This window comes from Palaemon carinicauda, chromosome 8 (assembly GCF_036898095.1).
Source record: "Palaemon carinicauda isolate YSFRI2023 chromosome 8, ASM3689809v2, whole genome shotgun sequence".
Lineage (NCBI taxonomy): Eukaryota > Metazoa > Arthropoda > Malacostraca > Decapoda > Palaemonidae > Palaemon > Palaemon carinicauda.
Window position 1 is genome coordinate 120789251 of NC_090732.1, and position 21663 is coordinate 120810913.

The 21663-nt window shown below is 31.7% G+C and overlaps 1 protein-coding gene across 2 annotated transcripts in view; it reads left to right on the forward strand.

Moving 5' to 3' along the window:
• Positions 1 to 11784, forward strand: part of LOC137645863 (uncharacterized) — a 139083-nt gene extending 127299 nt beyond the window's left edge. Inside the window, exons 5-6 of one of the 2 annotated variants that reach the window (XR_011045358.1) lie at positions 6825 to 6936; positions 9462 to 9600. Coding sequence is in view for 1 of the 2 variants with exons in the window: in XM_068378857.1 (XP_068234958.1) it covers positions 9462 to 9702 (241 nt within the window). In the remaining variant the exon portion in view is untranslated. Of the gene's footprint in view, positions 1 to 6824; positions 6937 to 9461 lie in introns of both variants that reach the window. The other variant, XM_068378857.1, reaches the window with a different exon arrangement.
• Positions 11785 to 21663: the final 9879 nt, after the last annotated feature.

Sequence of the window (21663 nt, forward strand, 5' to 3'; positions counted from 1 at the left end):
AGTAGAAATATTTATTGTTCCCTTTTTATTTCATTCAATTGATTACTGAATTTTAACATTTCTTCCTAAGTTAATGAATAATAACGTGTATTCTAATTTTCTCTTTTAAACTTATAGAAGTACAATGAAAATAATGCCCGACAGATTATCCAATTATTTCAATAGTATTCATTATTACAAAATAAGATATAAGAACAAAACCATCACCACCATCAATAATATTGATAATGGCATTATTAATAATAATTGGGGTTATACTGAATAGTGGTATATCCTCGACAAGGGCTGACATTGAGCTGCCAATTAAGGCAGAAGCGCCAGTATTAGAACTAATTCTGTATTCAATAGTTCTAAAAATATCCCATTGATTACTTCCACCCTTGCTATCACTGTCCTTGGCTAACAATAGCATTTCACAAAAAAAAAAAAAAAAAAAAAAAAAAAAAAAAAGATGCAGGATGAAATTGACTCGGTATTTTGGTTAAAAGTCACCAAAAATTTCCATAATTGAGGCTTATATTTTAAGCTCATTTCATACCTAGTGTATTTATTTAATCGTAAGAACAAATTCTGAAATGTTCTATCTATTTGTCTTCTAATCCGTTTTCAATAGGTTGACTAGAAAAGAAGAAATATTTCTGTTGTTCATTCAATATCATTCCCAGTGCTAGAAATTATTATATCTTTAAAACCAAGAGTAAATCGCATGTTGCAAAGCAGCAAAAATTCAAGAATTCAGGCAACAAAGAAAAACATTTTCTTGACAAGAATTTCGCAGCATGCTATTGACAAGACAATAATACGTTGCAGGGGATATTTTACTTGGGCGCCTGGCATTTCGTGAATATTGTCTATTACAGCGACTGGGTCAACACCACTAGCCTCATTACATTTCGTTCCAAGGTGATTTTGCCACTACAAGATTTCGAAGATGTCTTGAACAAAGGTCTTTTTATCGAAAATATTATTCTCATAAGATAGGAAATGGCGGAGATTTGTGTGATGAATTTCCTTTAAATGACGGTAACACCATACACTTACATTTCGAAATATAACTCTTAACAATAAGGTTGATACGAAGGGAAAAGATGGATTCTGTCGTTAATTCTGTAACAATAGAACAAAAGACTTAGGCAAAATCAGTAAATACATTTACGAATTTGAACTCTACAATACTATATTTACAGATACTGTGCACCTTTTTAACTAACATTCCAAATTGTTGGAAGATGTTGATAACACGAATAGCCGTTGGGGTTCAAATGTTTACTGTGATTTAGCATGATTATTCTTTCATACAGCAGTAACAATATCCAAAGCATCTACAGTTGAAAAGGATCTTTAGAACATTACATGGCAACAGGAAGTCGACAAGAGAAACTCTCAGGTGACTGTTTGTAGACCGATACCTCTGATCAGACAAGAGTCTAATAACAAAGACTGGCCATGCGTTACTAAAGAGGAAATCCAAGCTTAGACGGAGAGTATCTTGTCGAGAGGGTGACAGAGTAAAGCCTTCCTCATTGCACACCAGTGTTTTTATGCGTAATAATTCTTAGGCGCAATTTCTGAGGGGAATCGTGACCGGAAGAAGAAAGGGGATTTATTATTATTATTATTACTATTTATACTATTACTACTACTACTACTACTAGCTAAGCTACAACCCTAGTTGGATAAGCAGGATGCTATAAGCCCAAGGGTTCCAACTGGGAAAAATAGCCCAATGAGGAAAGGAAATAAGGAAATAAATAAACTATATGAAAATTAATGAATAATCAAAATAAAATATTTTAAGAACGGTAACAACATTAAAACAGATCTTTCATAAATAAACTATAAAATGAGACTTACGTTAGCCTGTTTAATATAAAAACATTTTCTGCAAGTTTGAACCTATGAAATTCTACCGATTCAACTACCCGATTAGGAAGATCATTCCACAAGTTGGTCACAGATGGAATAAAGCTTCTTGAATACTGTGTAGTACTGAGCCGCATGATGGAGAATGCCTGAATATTAGAATTAACTGCATATATAGTATTATGAACAGGGTGCATTTTTTTTTGCAGGTTAGAGCTTAGTTTTTACAGTAGGACATTGCCCTTTAAGATTTAGCCTTAGAGTGATTATACAGTTATGGAATGGGAAATGTCATTAAAGAAAATTACAGTTTTGAAAGAAAGGTAGTCTTTAAAACTTTTTCAATGGTAAGAAATTAATTCTGTGTTTGAAAATGTCTTTGAAATATCAAACATCACTGTTAAACAGAAGAGACATATTTGATGATCTTTAATGCGTGAAATAAAAAAAAAAAACTGGAATATCAATACTTAGAAAATCTAGATTAGGAAAAGTTCACTTTTCAATAATTCAAAAACTGACTTATACCCTTGATAATTAAACCTAAAAACAAAAATCATTGACATAGAAATAATAGTCTGCGATGTGGGCGAAATTGTTGGTAAACAAAAAGGTTTTAACAGGGAAAAAAATCATTTTTGATATCCCTATTTTTACTTCTGAGTTTATGGAAATTTATACTAACCTCATTTGCCCGGCGTCTCATCCCATTTCTTTCATTTCCACTTGTTTTGAATCTATTTATATTTCGTTTGAATAAATGTGTGGCTTTACTGAGCTTCATTAATGGGGAAAACGTAAATAATGGAACAGAACTCAAAATCATGGAAAAGTAAGGTGTGTACGCTTAATATAAAGTAAAAAAGAAAGTCAAGTTTATTTTTTTTTTACCTTCTCGTGGTAGACAACAATGAAATTAATAAAAATAATAATAAAAGTGATGTTGATGATGATGATGCATGGCACGAGTTCATATAACAAACATGTGGACATTCATGCTTTATATAGCTCATTCCCCCCGAGTCAGTCAAAGGATTTAATAATGTAAAAGCAGTTTTACGTAGATCTATTCTTGGTGTGCTCATTTCATATTAAAAGGAAAGCTGGCTGAAAATAGAAAGTCTAAATATAGGTTAATCCATATTGCGAACTGTCAACATTAGAGCAGACCTCAATAGAGCTTCCAGGACACCGAGGGAAGTACGGCTATTTTAATTTTTTTTAAAGATAATTCTATTGAATAGAAAACCCACATTACCGGTCGAAGTGGAGATAAAAACTGCTGAATTATTAGTTACAACAGCTTAAGAATGAAATATTAACTTTAAACATGCAATTAATAATGTTATCTACAAGTGGCGAACTTTAACAATAAACATGTAACATTTTTTGCATCAAGGTATTTAAAGGCCGCTCATGAATTGCAGAGGCAAGGGACAGTGACACTGCCTTAGCAAGCAGGACAATGCCCTAGAGACTGACCATATTTACATATGATCAGCTCCCAGTGCCATTCTTCATCCAAGCTAGGATCAGGAGGAGAAGGCAATGGCTGCTGATGACTCAGTAGGTAGACCTATAGGCTTCCTCCAAACTGCCCATCCTTAGTTGACAACGATGAAGAAGTTGCAGACACTAAAGGAACTAACGAGTTTAAGCGGGACTCGAGCCCCAGTCTGGCAAACACCAGTCAGGGACGTTACCAAATAGGCCACCACATCTCTTAATTGTATAAATCTAGAACAGGGTAACCGCAGCCTTTTTATCCAGCCTTTATCAAAGTTAACAGCTGGAAAAAGGTAGAATAAATGACTTGAGAACTTGTATCATACATCATTACAATTCGTAGCCTTCTTAGTTATGAAGTTAGGATTATTATCTGTATTTACAACATGGGAAACCTCTCTCTCTCTCTCTCTCTCTCTCTCTCTCTCTCTCTCTCTCTCTCTCTCTCTCTCTTGAAAACATGGCCGCTAACTTAAATCAGAAGTAAATTACTTTCAATCAAACTGTTGTCAGTCAATATTTACCTTGATTTTTTATACAGAAACAAGCAACACTATGATTAGAACTGCGATAAATAAATAATATATCTTCCAAGTGTAACATATAACGAAGTACAGTCTAATACCCATTTCTAGCCCAGAGGGAAACAAAAATTTATAAAATCATTGAAATCAGAAGCAGGAGATGAATCCCAAAGCTAAGTAATGCAAGGAGAGAAACAGAGACTGAAATGTGTAATCTGAGGATTACTGATTTCCAGCCATTGCAACACATTCTTGGTATGGTCTGCAATTCCGACACCATTGCGAAGGCAGAATTTTATTATTATTATTATTATTATTATTATTATTATTATTATTATTATTATTATTATTACTTGTTAAGCTACAACCCTAGCTGGAAATGCAAAATGCTATAAGCCCAAGGGCTCCAAAAGTGAAAATAGCCTAATGAGGAAAAGAAACCAGGAAATAGACAAACTAGAGGAGAAGTAATTAACAATTAAAATTAAGTATCTTAAGAACAGTAACAACATTAAAATAGATCTATCATACATAAACTATGAAAAAAAAAAAAAAAAAAAAAACAAGAGGAAGAGAAATAGCATAGAATAGTGTGTCCAAGTGTACCTTGAAACAAGAGAACTCTACTCAAAGACAGTGGACAGGTTTATTAAGGAAAAAAAAAAAAAGCTTCATATTTGCTTTGTCATGTTTCCTTCTGAGTCAGAGTTTTGATATCCAGACTGAATCAATCGAGAAAAAGTCAAGGGCAAATCGATTCTGCTGTTTTTTTTTCTCTCTCTCTCCTTTGCAAAATATGTCCTAGTTTGGCGAGCTCGATCATTTCAAATGAGGAAAATCTTGAATAATAGTGAGAGGAAGATGGCCTTATCACTCTCATTAAAACACAACACACATTTTGATTATTTCTATGAGTCTTTATCAATCTTTTTTCAATTTTTATGTTGTGAAATTATTATAGCTTCTATTTATATTTTGAATCCACGCCATAAAGGCGACAGATAAGAAATACTATACAGTCATTTCGGCTTAACTAGTTAAAGCTGGATAAATAGTGTTCTTTGACTATTGGAAATCTGTAATCTTCGAATTAAACGGTTCAATCACTATTCTTTTCCTTACACACACACACACACACACACACACACACACACACACACACACACACACACACACATATATATATATATATATATATATATATATATATATATATATATATATATATAACTATGCATATATACTGTATATATATGTTCACTATTCTTTTCCTTGTACACACACACATATATACATATATATATGTATATGTATATATATACTGTATATATATATATGTATATATATATATATATATATATATATATTTATATATATATATATATATATATATATATATATATATATATATATATATATATATTATATATCATGCTTGAACCGTTTAATCCGAAAGTTAGAAAGTTACAGATTCCAGTTATTGCACCATATTCTTAGAATGGTCTGCAAATCTAAACCCATTGGAAGAAGATAAACTGCTTTAATAATTCTGCTCTTCAAAAAGATCTTATATTCGCTTTGCCATGTCTTTTTTGACACTGAGTCAGAGTTCTGATATCCATACGGGAAATATCGAGAAAATGTCAAGGACAAATGGATACCGCTATTGATGTTCCGCTTTTGATTTTGCTTTTTACAAAACAAGGCACTCCTTATCAAGTTCTATAAACTGAAATAGTAAAAAAAAACCAGAAATAAGAATGAAAATTATATATACTTACCTCTCTCTCTATCTGTATATCTATATAGAGAACAACACACATTTTGATACTTCTAACAAGTGTTCTACGTTCTACGTTTCTATGTCTGTGATCTTGTTTTCAGTCATATCATACTTATTATATATGTACCTTTTATATTTCAGTCCTACTGTATGTACAAAAAATTAGCGTCTCACGAAACTAGTTGAATCTGGAGAGCTAATCTCCTTGGATATTCGGTATATTTAGGGTTTCTAAATGTCAAGCAAGGCTTCAAAGCAGACCAACCACTCACACATCTATAATAATGCATATATGCATATATATATATATATATATATATATATATATATATATATATATATATATATATATATATATATATTCATATTTATATACGTATGATTCTATACATATATATACTTATATGTATATATATGCACACACACACACACACACACACACACACACACACATATATATATATATATATATATATATATATATATATATATATATATATACATACATATATTCATATTTTTATACGTATGATTTTATACATATACTGTATATATATACTTATATGTATATATGCATATATATATATATATATATATATATATATATATATATATATATATATATATATATATTTATATATATATACATATATATATGTATGTATATATATATATATATATATATATATATATATATATATATATATATATATATATATATATATAAATGTATATACTGTAAAGGTGTTGGAGCTTTTTATTATTTGTAAATTATATGTAAACGTGTCAGAACTACATTTCAGTGTTGATTTATATGCAATAAATCTAATGCGTTATTAACAACTAAAATGGTATTCCCATGATTTCCATGTATGGAATAGTCTGAAGTTCTAGATGTGGTAGTTATAACTAACGCAGAGTTTCTGAGAAATGTTCCAAGAATTGTGACTTGAGAAGTTACATCCGACTGGGTTAAGATAAAGTATTATTGTAGCCGAATATGATCAATATGAAAATATGACTTTTTGTAATAATTGTATTTCTTCAGTACCTATTTATGTGATCCTCCAAATCTCCTATTCATGATGCATTATCTTATCTCTGGCTAAAGATAGAAGAGAATTTTCCAGTCTTCTTACAACCAACAGGTCATCTCGGGGTTGCAACGATCCTGAGGATAAGGTAGACTAAGAACGTCTCAAAACTTTACAAGTTTTTCAACTTTAAACAAAACTAAACGAAACTTCCTATTAATCACACGTAAGATACACATTAAATTTTTGTCCCCAACCCTTTAGACAACGGATGCACTTAAATATTACACCTTCGTGTTGAACTTAATTAAAGGTCCCGTTTCCATTCTTTATGAATTCCAAGGGTGATTGACAGCCTTTCAAGTTTTCTACCTGATTCCACTTACCTTTCCTCTTATAAGTAGCCTTTCTCTTCTTGCCTTCATTTACATACATTTTTCACCAGCCCTGATATCGATTTAGAATTAGACATTTGAAATAGAAAGAGGATTTCAAGCCTCCATAAACTTTCTATAACTTCACCCATTCTTCTTTTGTTTCCCACAAATACTTTATTCTATTCCCACCCTTTCTTATATAATTTATTATCTAGTTTCTCCACTATTGCAAAAAAAAGAAAAAAAAGAAAGAAAAGAAAATACACTGACTGCACCTCTGGAATTCATATCAGATAAAGGAACTTTTCTGAAGGCCCCATCTCTAGATAAAAGTACCCTTAGGATATGCCCCCCCCCCCTCCATCAAGTATGGCGTCACCAATGTTATTCGTTTCAGCCAGATAAATGTACAAGGTGAAATCAGGAAGACCCAACCCTAAAGTAATATTAGTTCCTGTGAAGCCTTTTTCAAGCTTTGAAAGATGAAGGATTCAGAGATGAATCCTACTTGACCAAGTCAGTTTTAGTTACCCCCCAAAATGCTGACATTTTCCCAGAGAAATAAATTATGCTGTTGCCCTCAACACATTCCTCAGTAGTGACGTACTATAGATGTACTTGTAGATTTGTTTTGTGTTATTACTAAGGGTGATTCCATTTATTGGTATAGATAATAAAAAAAAAACTTACCGAGTGATGGAAATGACTTACCTTCGTTAAAACAATCTAAGAATAAACAAAATACAGTTGTTCTTCTTCCTTAAATTTGCTTCCAGAGCTTTCAAATGACTCAAATATGATTCTATTTACAGGATAATTATCTGCAATTCTAAAGGGATATACTGTATATCCATACTTTTAATTAAAGGGCAAAATATTTATATAAAAAAGGATTAAGTCACAGCGATTTCCTCACTCAAAAGTAAAATCTATCTGTGAACTCCTCTAAATACGTTTCACTTTCCATGAGTTTCGTATAAATGTATCAAGATGTTTCAAATATCCTCTAATTCAATACTGCTCACAAATAACACAAGGCTACACGCACTTTCATTATCTGTGTAACTGCTATTTGTGTCAATAACCCGAGTTCAGTCAAGTGTTTCTTTAGATTATATCATTATTAATCTGTTACTTGTAGTTAAATACTGGAATAAAAACATCTAAGATAAATATGATAATGCAATTTTAATCATATTCTCCAAATGTTGATGTTGTTATAACAAAAACATTAGGAAAGTTATAAGCAGAACCTACAAAGAGCAATGCATTTCATATGGATATACTGTCATTGCCAATCTAAGCTTAATACATTATATTTGATGCTTAAATAACCATGCTACTAAGGTTGATAATTGAATTCAATCTTATTTGGCATTACAAGAGTTCCATTGGTAGTATTTACCAGGGCCATTTTTAAAGATATGATAACGCAGTAATAAATTCTTTCTTTTTTTCCTCATACGCGTAATAATCTTAAAGGAATGCCTCCAGACGCTATCGGACTTCCGGTCCTGATTAAATATTTCGAGATAATGATTTCAGCCCTGTGCGAGTTGTCTCATTACTCGGCTAACTAATATATACGTAATTCACAGCTTAGGAAACTGCGATAGAAATTTTCTTCTAGAATGGGTATAAAGAAGGGAAGGATAATAGCAGCAGGGAAATATGATAATGATACCAATAAGTAAGTTAAGAATAGTAATAAAAATTATAAATAGTAATAATGACAATAAGAAAGCCTGCAATGCTAATCACTAATTTTGGTAAATCAGTAGTTCTTTTTTTTCAAATGTAAATGTTTAATATCATAGCACAGTAATTCCTCAAACCTTAAGTCTTTTATTTCTCTATACTATATTTGACACTTTAAGGATATCTTTAGTTAATGTAATTTTGTCACATTTGTATTTGTATTGTATGCTTGCCGGAATAATGATTCACAAATTAAGTTAACTGGGTACATTTCCAAGAAATAAATACGGATGTTAATTTACTAACAAGTTTGAGGGTGTAAGAAAATGTAATCCAAATTACTGAGTAATGAAGCTGGTCATCCGTTCCATGTTTCTCAAACTAAGTCAGTACGTAATGTGTAATGATCTGTGTCTACCACCTCTAATTTAGATAAGAAACTTTCACCTGAGTTCTAAATGTAAAGTATTTTAGCTCTCTCCACAGCTTATCTCTTACTGATAAATCTAAGATTGTTTCTGTGAAATCTCACCAACATACGAAATAATACAAAGCAAAGAAAAATATGAGTCTTTAAAAAAAAAAATACAGCATAAATTAGAAAAAAAAGAGACCACAAGAGAGAAATATTCCGTAGCACACATCAACATTCTGATAAACTTTTCTCTTTTTCCAGGGTCGTCAGTCCATCCCCAAAAAGCGAGAAACTCTGGCAACTCTTCCAGCAGATCCAGGCGGGATTCTCCCGGCCCATGAGGAACCGACGGCCATCCGGTTCAGAGCCCGAACTGGACATCGTTCGGCCGGATGAAGAGTGTACGAATGTGGCCGTACCCACCAAAAGTAGAAGTCTAGAAACCTCTCCCATGCATTCTCCTTTAAATGAAATGAGGAAACCTATGCTGAATACAGTCTGATAGATTTTATTACGGCCACAATTCTTTTCCCTTTTCGTTTTCTTCGCCATTTCCTATTCCCCCAGTTTACTTTTCTTAATCATAGCCAAGAAAGATTGTCTCTATAATGATTTGGCTTTTTGGTGACTTTATGCTGATGCTGTATATATACTGTATATGAATATGTACTATATCCTGACTGACCGAAAATTAGTATAGAATATAATGGCTATTTTAATGATAACGATGACGATAATGATAAAGATTCCGTTTCAAGATAGTGAAGTTGTCATGAAATGTAAAATGTGTTCATATTTAATAAGGGAGTTTCATAACCTTTTGAAGGTTCATGATGCATTCTTTGGAAAGAAAGTTAGATTAGTAATTGAGTCATGAATTTAAGATAGTTACCGGCTAAAACTCAAATATATATCTTGTTAATTAAATATTTTGATGTCTCTGCCAGTAACCTTACTTAAGCGCTAATAGTTCGTTTCTGTGCGTAACACATCACTGAACATAACATCTTTTACAATATATTGATAATATAATTTTTGGTTACAATATAGCGTTGAAAATTTCGGTACATAACATTAATTCTTTTTGGAATAAAATCTTACAGTAAACATTCTGTACACCTATTTTGAGAGTTATATCCTACAATCCAATACCTTTGAGCACCAAAGAGCGCAAGAGATTTTTCTCCCAGTGAAAACGTTTCTTACAAAACAGCAAATCTTTTTACTGTAAAAAATATGTTTTGGTGCTCATACACGTCAAAAAATACGACGAGCGTTTTTGCAGTAAGATATTCCAGTAAACATCCAGCAAATCTATTTAAAAATAGAATGCTCTTCCATGCATTCAGTTCGTCATTGAATACAAGACATTTTCATGGCGAAATGTTCTTTTACGCACCCAACGATTCACTGAATACAAGATATGTTTACTTTAAAACGCTCCACAACATTCAATATTTCCCTTTCACAGTAAATGTCCTTGAACACACATATGTTGATGCATATGTGATTTTCTACGTAGTGTTCTTGCATAACGAAGATAATTCTAACCCATTTCCGTTCCATTTTCAGAACAGCGAGTTCACCAACCCATGAAAGTAATGTAATCACAAAAAAAACAAAGACTTTCATTCTGTAGATAGGAGTAATAGATATATAAAAAGTTATATTTTGTATTATTAGAGAAGGGACATTTTAGAGATAGGTGTTGGCGCTCTATTTTGGTAAAATATACGTAAAAGGTTTTTGAGTAAATTCATAAGAGCCAGCTGTGCTTTGGTCGATATGATATTCATATAATGCTCATATCTGATTGACTCGTTTCCATAACTGATGTATAGTTGTTTTATTTAGTTTCAAAATAAATATTATAGTTGTGAATATAAAGAATTGGAAATTCAGAAATTTCAGTCTTTCAGCTTCAAGTCATGATCATATGCAAAATTTAAAATTCATTAACATCAAACGCAAATAAACATGGAATTTGGCAGCTTAGGATTAACGAAAAAAAAATTTATTTATAAAAAGAATGACTTTGCCTTTAACTAATTGTGTATTGCTGAGCTTAACAAAAACCAAACATGTATTTGACGTAAGACCCAAATATTCATTGAAGACAGATAGATATGGAAAATTCTAAACAAAATCCTCTCACAAAATTTGTGAAGAAAAGAAGATATTGCAAGAAAATTCACTGCGAGCTCAGATATATATTGGCTAATTCTGCGAGGTATAAAAGATTTCCCTCCCTCAAAGCCTAACTGATACGAAGATTAAATTTCTTCCTCCTATTCAACTAAGAAAATGTTCACCTAATGTGAAGAACGACACCAAACTGAATTGTCAGCATTGCCATGCTCATGCTGAAACCGTGTTCATGAAGCATTCTGATTCAATGGACCATCGGTGTTTCCTCTCGCATACGTGTTTGGTTCAAATAATCTAAAAATAAAGATATAGAAATGCAGCATCTACTCCTGTGTCCTTAAGAACTAGTTAGGTGACGTCTTGCATATTATCAAAACAATGTTGGAACTGAAAATCTATTTTATTCAAAATTATGAAATAAGACAAAAAAGAAGAACGTAACGAATATCAAGCAGCTTTCAAAAAGGGAAAGGAAAATAAACTACGGAAATATCGGTGAAAATATCGCAAATAAAGATAATACAGAATGAGTAAAATAGAAAGGGTTACGATGAACATCAAAGAACAAAGTAAACAATTATTTAAGACTTGAAAACGGGAAAAGGACATCTCAACGATGATTTTTGTTTCCTCCCGTCAAATTTAAATCCAGTACCGTAGAATAATCAAGAAGGGCACTGAGAATTTTGAGAAAACAAAACAGAATAAAGCCGTGCAATGATAACACGAAACATCTACGTTCGTTGTCTGTTCCCCATATGTGCATTTGTCTTATTTGTGTAATGTTTTGCTATGAAAATGCCCTGACTGACTCCTTGTTCCGAGGTTGGAAAAAAAGTTAGGATAATTAATTGGTTTTGAAAATACATTTTCTTCTTTGGTAAAAACGAATTTTCCTTATTTAAGGAGCTGAAATTGTTTGATTGAAAAAAAAAAAAAAACTTTATCCTCTCTTGTCAAAATGAGCTGAAATATTAGTTAATTTATAAGAATTTAGGAATGATAGTAGGACCAGACCATTGTGATAATCGTGTGTCACTCAACCATTAACGAATTAGGAATGGGAAAGCTTAGCAATTGTTAAATGTGGAAGGAAATGAAAGTAATTAATTTCTGTGTAAGTAAAAGGGACAGAGATATGACAGTGTTGTGCTATTGTATTTAAATGGTAAACGATGTTTGTAATGATACTACGCAGTTATAGGAAAACCATGTATATATAAGTTTCCTTAACTCTAAAAGATGTTAATCAATCTCCCTTTTATAGATATTTCTTTCCTTGGACATGAACCAAAGTGCAGGATGATTTTTTTTATATATTATTATTATTATTCTTTTTAGAATTTTTTTGCCTCATCTGTTAATACTATGTTACTGTTGAAATTGAAATGCTTAGAACCAGGGTATCTTTGCATCCTAGACATCCGAAGTAAAGATTTCTTTATTGAAAGAACAAGAAAGTGACCATGATAGTTTTAGTCAAAGAAAACAGACTTTCTATGTTAAGAATAACTTATTACAATCCATACTTTGAACGATATTACTATCTCTGAAAACCTTTGTCAATTATGATAATAACAAAAGAATTGATCAAGTGATTAAGATTTTAAAGATTTATTGCAAAATGTCAATAACCTTCCATAAGATAGTGAATGTTAACGATATCCACAATCTATTTAGCTTAGGCAGTACTGAAAAAAAAAATCTATAGCTTTTTTTTCTTACAAGTAATTAATGTTGAAAGCGCTGAATGCCTTAAGAAAATAAGATCATGAGATGTTTAAGGTCATATCCGAGATAAGTGACCATAAACTATGAAGTTTAGGTAGTCCTTTTAACCAAGGAATATGTTTTTGACGCCTCAACTTTGTGTACCGATAAGAGAGAAGATAAAATGCTCTAACCTGCTGGGGTTAATGGAAAACATTGAAATTCAAACTTTTAACACTTTTATCTGGAAGAAAAATTTGAGTTTTAGGAACTCCTTTCAACACCACGTCTTTCAATTTTAATTACCCAATCTTTATTTTTCTTTTTAACCTAGTATTGAATATTGCGAACTTGAGGTGCGAATAGTTACTTCGTGAAAACAGCAATCAAAATGGATTTCTTAATGCTTAACAGAAAATATATATTATTCTACCCGTACTGTTTTAGTATTTCAAATGAGAACTTATAACGCTTAACGTAATAAGATGAAATACGAACAATATAATGTTATGAATTTTATTTTAAAAAATCCCATTTTACCTAAATATCTCTTAATATTGTTTAAAGAGCCAAAACATTGAAAATACCTTTATCCTGCACTCCGATATCATCCATTCAGGTTCTGATACCCTTATTTTTTAATTCTTCATTCAATCAGTTATCATATAACTTAATCAATTTGGTCTATCCTCTTTGCTCTGAACATATTTACTGTATAATACTTAATTAAAAGGTTCTAAGAACCCATGATGAGATTTCAAAAAAGATATCTATTATTTAAGTTGTAAGTACATGTGTAAGGTCATTATGAAAAAATAAACGAAACTGAATATTGATCTTACTAGTGTTTATTTTACCCTTAAGATCTCTCTCTCTCTCTCTCTCTCTCTCTCTCTCTCTCTCTCTCTCTCTCTCTCTCTCTCTCTCTCTCAGTTCCATATATGCATCCATGCGCGTACTCTATATATATGTATATATATATATATATATATATATATGTATATATATATATATATATATATATATATATATATATATGCATGTATGTATGTATGTATGTATCCAAATATATATATATATATATATATATATATATATATATATATATATATATATGTATATATATATATATATATATATATATATATATATATGTATGTATATATGTGTGTGTGACTGCCATCTTACAAAAGCAATGCCAATGTTCTTACCCTATAAATGTCTAAACATCAAATTGAATATGACACTAGTGTTAAAAACTATAAACAATCAAATGAAAATAAAGATAATGATAACTTAACAATACATGAAATAATCTACATGGTAAATATGAACATTACGTCCACTAAAAGGATACAAAAGAAAGCATTCTTGTTATTATTATAGCTAGAGACCATGCCCTAAGTATATACGGGAATTTCAAACATAGTACAGGAACACAGTGATATTCGAATATAATCCATCGCAAAGGCAGAGAAATCTATGCATAAGCAAATAGTCAGTCTAACAGTACGTTTACTCATAAATATGCAAGCACACGGACGCAAAACAATTGTTCAATCTCACATAGATAGATTATAGTATTTCAAAAGGAAATCCATGTGCTAATTGTTTAATACATTTGTTTACATGAAAACCCCTTATACTGAAATGGTAGCGCCCCCACGTGTCCGTTTTTATGGAGACATTCCAGGGTGAAAATAAATAAAGATGAAATAGAAATAAATGAGCGAACAGAAAACTTGATGAATATAGGTAATCCAGTTAATGTCATAGGATACAAAGTAAGTCATCTAGAAGCTTGAAAAAAGAAGCTCTTTTATTATTCACTCCGAATGCATTACAGATGGATCCTGGCGTATTTCGTTAACTTGTTGACAGCAGTGAATCTGCATAAGCAAACAAAGATATTAGCTAGATTTATGCTGCTTAAATAAAGACTTGATAAGGTATTTCACCTTGAAACAAGTAAACGCTTGACACTCGCAAAGTTGCACTATGATGCATAACTTAAAGAGGTCGGAAAAAAGCGAAAATGGTGTAGCAAAGGGCTACAATAGTGGATGCAGTTAGGGGCTGCATGAACATTGCAAAGACCATTTGATTAAGCATACAATACATCACGTGATGTACATCAACGCCTACAACCTCCCTTCAATAATAATGATGACCTATGACTCTCAAATAAAGCGAACTGGTCTTGAAGCTCTTGCCGTAACTAGGCCTACTGTTTATGGAACTGTACCGAGATTTACTATAGGTTTACTTCCTAAACTTAGACCTTAGGTCGTACTTAATAAACAATACTGTACAGTATATATACTTTGGTAAGTGTAGCTGTTGAACGTAGATAATATAACTAAGGCGAGCTCCAAGAGTCCGAGACAAACACCAAGAACCCTTGGTATCTTTGTTTAAGAATACTATTAAATATAATCAGAATTATTTTCAATACCACCAAATATATTGAGAAAGTTTACCATATAATTTCAAGTAAAATGTAGCTTGAGAGAAATACTTATTTTCCATACTGTACGACTTAACGTTTTGGCCGACAACTTGACGAACATTATAATAATAAACAAACTCTAGTGGCCGTTAACCAAAGTTCCAAAACAGTGTTATTAATACTCGTCATCTATTTTCTCAATTAGGTTGGAGCAGGACTTCAATGCATAAAATATTACTAGCCTATAGTAATATATGCTTAAGCATTCAAATGGCTGACAAATCGTCATTAACGCTATTCAAATAGCTTTAATTTGATGATGGTCTTAAAACCATTGAGTGAAAGTTGTGGCAGTTGACCGTTGCCATGTGCAGCATAGTATGCTAACTCCCCTTTGTCAGAGTTTCTAAGTAATCCCACGATAATTTAGTCACAACCATTATTTCATCTTTGTCCAATCTATACCTTTAAATATTTCTGTGTTACACTACATCTCCGAATATTCTTTGTGAGGACGGAGAGGTTTGATCGGACGAGCATAAATGTAGCGGCCTTCTGCCATGTACCAGTCGGTGTACTGTAAAATTGTGCTAAAACCAGTTCCTGTGTTAAGACAAGCATTCTCACTGCCATGTTACGGAGTGTTCCTGATCAATAGTAGTTGGAAGGAAATACCAATACGAATGGAGAAGGACGAGGATATAATCTTCGACGCTATAGGCTACGCTTACTGAAAATCAGAAATCTAGACCACCCCTTCTGATCTGGAGGTTTATTGTGAGTATATTATTATTATTATTATTATTATTATTATTATTATTATTATTATTATTATAGTAAGGTAAAGGGTAGGTTGGCATGTAACAATTTCACGGGCCTGGTGGCTACTGCTACTTAAACAGCTGGCATTCTGTACACACAAACGGCCGATGAAAATTCAGCAACAATGTCGAACCCGATGCCACAGTATATGTAATTATTTCCTTTTGCAAAATGTAGCACCTGTTATTATTATTATTATTATTATTATTATTATTATTATTATTATTATTATTATTATTATTATTATTATTATTATTATTATTATTATCCTACATGGAAAAGCAATATGCTATACGCGTATCTAACACTCTTTGGTCTTTAGACTTATTACCTTGAAGATAAAATGTATTGTCATAGGAAGATAGAAACTACACGTCACACACACACACACACACACACACACACACACACACACACACATATATATATATATATATATATATATATATATATATATATATATATATATATATATGTGTGTGTGTGTGTGTGTGTGTGTGTGTGTATTCATGTTTGTGTGGATATATGTACACATATATTGCACGTATTTACGCATGAAGTTAATTTTTCACAAATACACACCAGCTTACATTTTTGTAAGGACAAGCACGTAATTTTTATCTCTATTATTGATTACTGTCTTTGCTTTCTAAAGGGTTATAGATTATTAAGAAGAGGTCTTCTATATTTAGTAATTATTTTTCTAGTCACCTGAGAGACGCTCATTATTTCTTTCTGGTGAATGGCCAGAGAGAAAATAATGAAGAAAGACGAATAAAGAGAGTTAGGCAAAGGGTAAAAGCGAAATGGAAAACACTGCAATTTTATTTAGCTGGTGAATTCAAATTCTCAAATCGTAATAACCACTGAACTCGTGGTTTTAGGCCAGAGCTTTCCAGAATAAGACGTTTCCTTGAGGATTTCTTTTCTGTTGTGTGATCCAGATGTTAACAAAACGGAAATTAGTTTAGGAAAAAATATTTCAATGTTAGTTTAGTGAGTGAGGATCGGCCAAGTTATAAGGAGAATTAAAATATATATGTATATATACATATATATATATATATATATATATATATATATATATATATATATATATATATATACATACATATATATACATATATATATATATATATATATATATATATATATATATATATATATATATATATATGTATATATATATACATACACACACATATATATATATATATATATATATATATATATATATATATATATATATATATATATATAGTATATAGTATATTTGTACATTTATACGTATGTGTGTGTATTAAGTAGGTAAGTATTCCCGTATATGTATTATGTGAAAAGACGTACTTGGAGTTCGTACCTTCAAAGTCCCATATCAGAATGCACACGAAAGAAAGAAATTAGGACGCTAGAATAAAGTCTGTTGTCCCAAATCGAATGGCTTATCCTTCGATGTCTCTCTGCAAATAGGATTCGGGTTTCCTGCAGACCAATAATAATGGGTAATGAGAATCTCCTCTCATCAGATGTTTTGAAACTATAATCTCATCAGCGTGTTCCTCTTCATTAGTCTTTTGAGAACTGATGTGAAACTATTCGCTCCCTTTCCACATTCATCTTCGTTCTCATCTCAACTTTAGTATTGTTATATCTTTCTGCAGCAGCTAGTCTGCTTGGTGCACGTGATCCTTTGTCTTGACATTAATACATAGAAATTTATTATTATTACCTCTGCCAAGGAGGTTATAAAATGGAGTCGTTTTATTTATTGATTTGTCTGTGTGTGCGTCTGTTTGTGGATAGGATTACGTCAACACTACGAAATTTTCACCATAGATAGATCTTAGGTTATGTACGACCCCATTAGAATTTGGAGATGATCCGGAAGCTATATCGAAATTTGCAGTTTACGCCATTTTAAAGATAACGTCAAAACAAATTGACGGATTTTGATGAAATTTCCACCACAGATAAATCTTAGGCCATGGAGGACTCCATTAACTTTCGGAAATGATCCTTCTTTTTTTTTTTTTTTTTTTTTTTTATTTTATTTTATTTTATTTTTTTTTTTTTGCCTGTGTATGTGTCTGACTGTGGACTCGACGGATTTTGACAAAATTTTCACCACATGGACGACCCCATAAAATTTTGGAGATGATCCGAATCCGGATCAGGATTCTATTTATTATTATTATTATTATTATTATTATTATTATTATTATTATTATTATTATTATTATTATTATTATTTTGGAGGTAAAAAAACAAAATTATAAATAGTCATATATGGGATCAAAGTCAAGAACTAATACTTTGGAAAATATGTAATTGTAAATTTTCATTGCCAAAGATTTGATGGCACGCAACGGCATATTCTCCGAGGTACTATTACTATTCTTGGTATTTTTAACGAAATTAACTTCTTATGACACAATACTAAATTATATTGCATTAAAAACTTTCCGAAAACGATTAAAAAGAGGACTATCGTATTATAAACGAGAGTACTGCGAACAGTAGCGAATGATTAAGATAAAGCATTAAAACATTAGTAAATAAAATTGCATGAAACGTCAAATAAAGAAATAAAGAGATCAGTATAGGGAATTACCGCAGTGTTCAAAATGACGGGAAGACAAGGTAAATAGAGTCAACTGAGGTTTAATTACATTGCCTACATGGATACCACTTGGCACAAGGAAATATATTAGGCACAGACGGTAATCCATCAGCCACAAAAAGCTTCCCAGATACTTTCATAAATCAAGATATAAATCATAATTGAAAGAATGGGATGTTTAGAACTGTCAAACTAACCAATGGATTTCTAAAAAAATATGACTTGAAATTTATGGGAAATTTATTTCCAAGTTTAGGGTTAACTTTTTACTTAGTAGCATTCGGTTTAGTGAGAAGATACTTTTTATTTTTTTGTTAAAGGGGATAGACGTCAGGTTTCGTCGATACCTTGATCCTATCAAGTTTTATCCCGTGAGATTACATTGGAACTGAAACATAAAAACGCTCATCACACCTGGGGCTCATATATTGATAGCTCTATTTCTTACAATTCTGGGAGCCTTTGTATAACAGCGGCCAGTTCCTCATGTATTGATTAGAAATGGACATTAACTAACCTAAACTTTCCCCCCTAACCTAGCCTACAAGCCGTGTCCTTACCTACATACCTAACGGGGTGGAGGGGGAGGGAGGGGCTAACGTTCCCATGCGATCTCCCTTTCACTGCCGTATTCTAAGTTAGTCATAATAATACATACAAGTGGCCGCTATCATACATACACCACCAATTCTGTTACATACTCAGTAATACCAGATTAATGGTGTCCCAACCTTTTATATCACAAGCATTTCATTTGGCAGTCTATCAGTCTATCAGTCCGCGATATTAAAAGGCAGTATCACCAGAGAATAAAGTTATTGGTAACTGTTGGGTTAAATAAACAAAGTAAAACTCTATGGAGCAGCTGCAACATCTTCATCTGATGGGATTCACCGGATAACTCATTTTCCCGAACACTCGTCCGCTGTTAGATCTCCCCCGGGAAATCTGAGACAATGCCTTGGCTGAGTTTGCAAAGATTTTTTTCAAGCTTCCGCTCCTGCTGGTATTTCTTTACACCCTTGTTTTATCTTACAGAATTTGTAAAAAAAGGATGTTATTGATCAGAGCAAAACATGACCTGGAAAGGAATAAGGACACCTTGATTTTTATCTTCAAATATATAGTACTAAAATGATAGATTGTTATTAGATTATGTAGTTAAATTCCAATTGAGAACACATTTCTTTTACATACTCTACAGTAAATCCCTGTTAATCTCGGTTTAGTTAGAGCTGCTGGTGTTCAAGGAAGAGTGAATTTCTTATGGTAGCAGTGCAGAGAAGCTCCTATCTGAAGGTCATGAACCCCTTGGAGGAAATGCTCACCATATAAGTTCAATAGTAGCAACTGTTCTATTTGTAGATAGAGGGTCAGTTTTCTGGCTGACTCTTCCTCCCTATCTTGAAATTAGCAAATTGGTTCGCAGCTTATTTTGCATTTCCTGTATGCGAGTTCAAAAAAGAGGAGTAACACAAAATAGAAATGAAAAAATTCAACAGTCTTGTTACAGGGCATTTGAAAAACTATGGATGAAATAAAGACTCACATTTTAACAATATGTGAGATTTAGGATTAACCAATTTTAAGCAAAGTAATTTTTTTTTTAGAAAATGTCTGTCCAAGACACAACTTGTTAGTGTTAAAAAGTACTTATATAGTGGCTTAAAGATCAGAGTTTCAGCATCCTTGACACTAGAAGATAGACTGGCCTTTTCCGGTGGAACAGGTTCTATATTGTAGAACTTCAAAAGTTCAAAGTTGCAGCAAATGTTTTTATGTTGAATGGCTGACATAAGTCTTTCTATAGTTATATATGAATTATCTGTTCCAATATTGTTGATGTTTTTCAAAATATTTTATTCTAATTTTTCATTACTTCTTATATCATTTATTTATTTCCTGGTTTCCTTTTCTCACTGGGCTATTTTTCCCTGTTGGAGCCCTTGAGTTTATAGCATCTTGCTTTTGCAACTAGGGTTGTAGCTTGGCTACTACTACTACTACTACTACTAATTATAATAATAACAATAATAATAATAATAATAATAATAATAATAATAATAATAATAATAATAATAATAATAATAATAATAATAATAGGTTGTATTTAGTTTAGGAGAAAAGGTTCCCTAGATTTTTTAAAGACTAACAGTAGAAAATCATCTTTATATTTTAATACCCATTCTACTGTAAACTAACTCTTGAATTTCTTTGACATACTTGGAATGAAAAACAAATCTGATTAGGAAAGGACCAGGATGACGATGCCTTGTGAATTAACTGTAATTTGTCGTTAGGAGATGGTTGATAGGGTCTATCAAAAGCTAATAAAGGATTGATATCAGATGTAATAGATCCAGAGATTGTATCACTCCTTTATGAGCACAGTAGACCTCTCTCTCTCTCTCTCTCTCTCTCTCTCTCTCTCTCTCTCTCTCTCTCTCTCTCTCTCTCTCTCTCTCTCTCTGTGTGTGTGCTGGATAAAATTTCAAGTTATTAATATCTTCGTCCCTTTACAATAAAGGCATTGTTCCATATTCCTGGAAAATGGATAAAAGAATCATATGAATGACCTGGTAATCTATATCCAATTAGCATTCCATACTTGTCATAATTGACTCCCTTACAGTATAAACTAATAAAAAGAAATTTTTTCCTAATCAAAGATTTACATAATAGCGTGTCATTTATTTGTGACGCTCCATCTTTAT